Source organism: Entelurus aequoreus, linkage group LG21, assembly GCF_033978785.1.
Source record: "Entelurus aequoreus isolate RoL-2023_Sb linkage group LG21, RoL_Eaeq_v1.1, whole genome shotgun sequence".
Taxonomy (NCBI): domain Eukaryota; kingdom Metazoa; phylum Chordata; class Actinopteri; order Syngnathiformes; family Syngnathidae; genus Entelurus; species Entelurus aequoreus.
Window position 1 is genome coordinate 8,212,357 of NC_084751.1, and position 5,000 is coordinate 8,217,356.

The 5,000-nt window shown below is 32.8% G+C and overlaps 2 protein-coding genes across 6 annotated transcripts in view; one reads left to right on the top strand and one right to left on the bottom strand.

The window, feature by feature from the left end:
- LOC133638872 (rho GTPase-activating protein 44-like) overlaps positions 1-877 on the bottom strand; it is a 62,108-nt gene extending 61,231 nt beyond the window's left edge. For all 5 annotated transcript variants that reach the window (XM_062031876.1, XM_062031875.1, XM_062031879.1 and 2 more), the window contains exon 1: positions 589-877. In XM_062031876.1, coding sequence (XP_061887860.1) covers positions 589-641 — 53 coding nt within the window. In that variant the 5' untranslated portion in view covers positions 642-877. The remainder of the gene's footprint in view (positions 1-588) is intronic.
- A 4,066-nt stretch (positions 878-4,943) lies between these two features.
- Positions 4,944-5,000, top strand: part of stx4 (syntaxin 4) — a 14,478-nt gene continuing 14,421 nt past the window's right edge. Inside the window, exon 1 of the mRNA XM_062031880.1 lies at positions 4,944-5,000. This exon is cut by the window's right edge and continues 197 nt beyond it. The gene's annotated coding sequence lies outside the window, so the exon portion shown is untranslated.

A 5,000-nucleotide genomic window follows, 5' to 3' on the forward strand; every position in this document is an offset into this window, starting at 1 on the left:
GACAGCACATTTATGTTTATGTTCATGACGTGTGAGACAGTACATTTATGTTTATGTTCATGACGTGTGTGACAGCACATTTATGTTTATGTTCATGACGTGTGTGACAGTACATTTATGTTTATGTTCATGACGTGTGTGACAGGACATTTATGTTTATGTTCATGACGTGTGTGACAGCACATTTATGTTTATGTTCATGACGTGTGTGACAGTACATTTATGTTTATGTTCATGACGTGTGTGACAGCACATTTATGTTTATGTTCATGACGTGTGTGACAGTACATTTATGTTTATGTTCATGACGTGTGTGACAGCACATTTATGTTTATGTTCATGACGTGTGTGACAGCGCAGGTGTAACTATTAAAGGTGATGCACCTGTCAATCAATACGTGACCGCCATGCTAGTGTGACACCCCGCCCCCCTCCTCCTCCTCCTCCCCCCCCTCCTCCCTCCCCTCACTGCAGGGGGTCGCCCGCAGCTCCACGGGCATCACGTCCGCGCCTTGCGCGTGCCCGCCTCCCCGCCAACATCAATGATGCCGCCGTGCGACACGAGAAGGACACGAGGCGGCGTCTCACCTGCCCACGGTCTGGTTGGCGCGCTGTCTCATGCGGTTGAACTGCTTCTTCATCGTGTCTTCTTCTGCGCCACGCAGCGGCTCCCACGCACGATGGACGCCCTTACACGCCGCGCACGGACACTTCCAGGCGGCCGGCGAACGTTAATCCTCCCTTCATGGCGACGTGTGTCCGGTCTGCCGCCCCGCTCCGCTGCTCCGGCCCCGGGGGTGCGGATGGACCGAGTGGAGTGTGTAGTCTCTCGGTCGGCGGGAGGACTGACAGCTCGCTGGAGACCAGACGCGGTCCCCGCGGTGCATCCTGGGAAGTGGAGTTCAGGGCGCGTCGTACTTTACGCATTCAAAAATGCTCCGAATGAAATGTGTTCCTGCTCAACACACACAATATGTACAACTTCAAGAAGACTTTTGAAGGAACAACAATAATAATATGTTTATATTCCTCACACTGAATTTATTTAACTGAATTATTTGTGTTTGATATTTGTAAAATGTTTTTTATTTTTTTTTTACATGAAATTATGCTGACAATTTCAGTGAGTAAAAACGTGTTAAAATTTCAGTTTGTTAAAAAACCCCGACACTGTTTTAAAAGTAAGTGTGTAAAAATTCAGCATAAAATAAATTCAGTACAGAAATATTTGTCGCTTCAAAACTGAAAACCGACATCCTGAAGTTAGTTTGTGTCTTCATCAAGTACATTTTTTTTTTTACACTGACTTCACATAACCAAATTTTTTGCGTTTGAGTCTTGTGAACTGACACTTGTTTTTTCATAATTTCATTTAATTTACCGGAAGTGTGTGGCGGTTAATTTGTCTTTATTACATAAAACATTTTTTGACTCTGAATTTGAACTTTTTTTTTTTGCATTTGAATTGTGCAAAGTGATTGTGTTTTACATTAAATTATGCTGAAAATTTCAGTGAGTAAAAATGTGTGTTAAAATTAAATTAAGTAAACACTGTTTTAAAATTCAGCGTAAAAAACATTCATCCATCCATCCATCCACATAAACTTTTTTTTGTTCCTACACTGAATTTTTATAATTTTTGCCTTTGAGTCTGTGAAGTGATTTTTTTTTTTACATAAATTTATAGTGACACTTATTTTTCATAATTTCATTTAATTTACCGGAAGTGTATGGCGGTTCATTTGTGTCTTTATTACGTAAAACATTTTTTGACTCTGAATTTGAACGTAATTTTTTTGCATTTGAATTGTGCAAAGTGATTTTGTTTAACATTAAATTATGCTGAAAATTTCAGTGAGTAAAAATGTGTGTTAAAATTAAATTAAGTAAACACTCTTTTAAAATTCAGCGTAAAAAACATTCAGTGCAGATATATTTGTTGCTTCAAAACTGAAGGCCAAATTAATTTGTGTCTTCATCACATAAACTTTTTTTTTTTCCTACACTGAATTTTTATAATTTTTGCGTTGAGTCTTGTGAAGTGATTTTTTTTTTTACATAAATTTATAGTGACACTTATTTTTTCATAATTTCATTTAATTTACCGGAAGTGTGTGGCGGTTCATTTGTGTCTTTATTACGTAAAACATTTTTTGACTCTGAATTTGAACGTAATTTTTTTGCATTTGAATTGTGCAAAGTGATTTTGTTTAACATTAAATTATGCTGAAAATTTCAGTGAGTAAAAATGTGTGTTAAAATTAAATTAAGTAAAAACTGTTTTAAAATTCAGTGTAAAAAACATTCAGTGCAGATATATTTGTTGCTTCAAAACTGAAGACCGACTTAATTTGTGTCTTCATCACATAAACTTTTTTTTTTTCCTATACTGAATTTTTATAATTTTTGCGTTTGAGTCTTGTGAAGTGATTTTTTTTTTTACATAAATTTATAGTGACACTTATTTTTTCATAATTTCATTTAATTTACCGGAAGTGTGTGGCGGTTCATTTGTGTCTTTATTACGTAAAACATTTTTTGACTCTGAATTTGAACATATTTTTTTTGCATTTGAATTGTGCAAAGTGATTTTGTTTAACATTAAATGATGCTGAAAATTTCAGTGAGTAAAAATGTGTGTTAAAATTAAATTAAGTAAACACTGTTTTAAAATTCAGCGTAAAATAAATTCATGGCAGAAATATTTATTGCTTCAAAACTGAAGACCGACTTAATTTGTGTCTTCATCACATAAACTTTTTTTTTTTCTTACGCTGAATTTTTATAATTTTTGCGTTTGAGTCTTGTGAAGTGATTTTTTTTTTTTACATAAATTTATAGTGACACTTATTTTTTCATAATTTCATTTAATTTACCGGAAGTGTGTGGCGGTTCATTTGTCTTTATTACATAAAACACTTTTTGACTCTGAATTTGAACATATTTTTTTTGCATTTGAATTGTGCAAAGTGATTTTGTTTAACATTAAATTAAAAAAATGAAAAAATTTCAGTGAGTAAAAATGTGTGTTAAAATTAAATTAAGTAAACACTGTTTTAAAATTCAGCGTAAAAAACATTCAGTGCAGATATATTTGTTGCTTCAAAACTGAAGACCGACTTAATTTGTGTCCCCATAGCGTAAACTTTAATTTTTTTCCTAAACTGAATTTATATAATTTTTCCATTTGAGTCTCATGAAGTGATATTTTTTTTTTTTTTTTACATACATTTTCACTGACACTTTTTTTTTTTCATAATTTCATTTAATTTACCGGAAGTGTGTGGTGGTTCATTTGTGTCTTTATTTCACAAGATGTTTTTTTTACACTGAATTTATGTAACTGAATTTTTTTGCATTAGAATTTGTAAAGTTTTTTTTTTTTACATTAAATTATGCTGACAATTTCAGTGAATACAAATGTGTGGGTTACAATTTAAGTTTGTTAAAATTCAGTGTAAAAAAATTCACAGCAGAAATATTTGTTGCTTCAAAACTGAAGACCGACTTCGGAAGTTAATTTGTGTCTTCATTACGTCAACTTTTTTTTGACACTTAATTTATGTAACTGAATTTGTTTGTGTTTGAATCTTGTGAGTGAATTTTTTTTTTACATAAAATCATGCTGACAATTTTATCACATTTTCGTTTTATTTATTTCATGATTTCATTTCATTTACTTGAAGTGTATGGCGGTTAATTTGTTGTCTATTACATAAGTTTTTTTTTACTCTGAATTTGTGTAACTGAATTTTTTAGCATTTGAATTTTCTAAAGTGATTTTTTTTTTTACATTATGCTGACAATTTAATTTAATTTTCATGGAATTTTATAATTTAATTCTATTAAATTTTATAATTTCATAAACATTTTTGTGTTTGAATATTGTGAAGTGATTTTAATTTAATAACATTTTAATTTGATTTATTCTCATAATTTCATGTAATTATATATGTAATTTTTTACACTGAATTTTAAAACATTGTGTTTTAACAAAGTGAAGTTCTAGACACTATTTTTTTCATAAAATTATCAGCATAATTTGATTGAATTTGTGAGTAAAATGTGTGTGTTCAGTTTGTTGAAATACAATGTTTGAAAATTCACTGTATAAAAATTAAGTGTAAAAATTAAGTCTAAAAAAAACAGTTCTTGTTGCTTGAAACCCACTTCCGGTAAATTAAATTAAGTTAAGTTAAAGTTAAAGTACCCATGATGGTGTGGCAAAATTATTCTCTGCATTTGACACATCACCCTTGATCACCCGCTGGGAGGTGAGGGGAGCAGTGAGCAGCAGCGGTGGCCGCGCCCGGGAATCATGAAATTATGAAATGAAATGAAAATGCAATGAGATTTGATGTAAAAAAAAAAAAATCAGTCTCCAAAACCAGCTTTAATAACACAGACACATATTACTCCATACACTTCCGATAAATTAAGACTGAAGCAATCGATCCAGCCAATGAGGAGTCAAGTTTGCAGTCGTTTTCAGAATCAGAATCAGAATCAGAATCAGAATCGGAAATACTTTATTAATCTCCGAGGGGAAATTAAAATGTTCAGCACAATCCCATTCAAGATCAGACAAACATTACAGTGAGACAGAACAGGATCAAACATTACAGGGAGACAGAACAGGATCAAACATTACAGGGAGACAGAACAGGATCGCTGACGGGTCTGCCAACTTTCGGCGCCCCTTACAAAAAAGGTGAGATACAGGTAAATAATGGGGGAAGAGGGGGTGATTAAAAAATAAAAAATAAACAAAAATAAATTTTGTATACATTGTATTTTGAACACAACTTTTGCTCACAATTTATTTTCCATGAAATTACCAGCAAAATTCGATGCAAAAAAATCAGTTACATAAATTCAGTGTCCAGAAAAAGACACAAATGAACCTCCATAATATGGAAATATGTCCAATGCAGTTGCAGACTACATCCTGTGTGCGGCGCCAGTGAGTCAAAGTGAAGCTCGGAGGCGAAGAAGAAGAA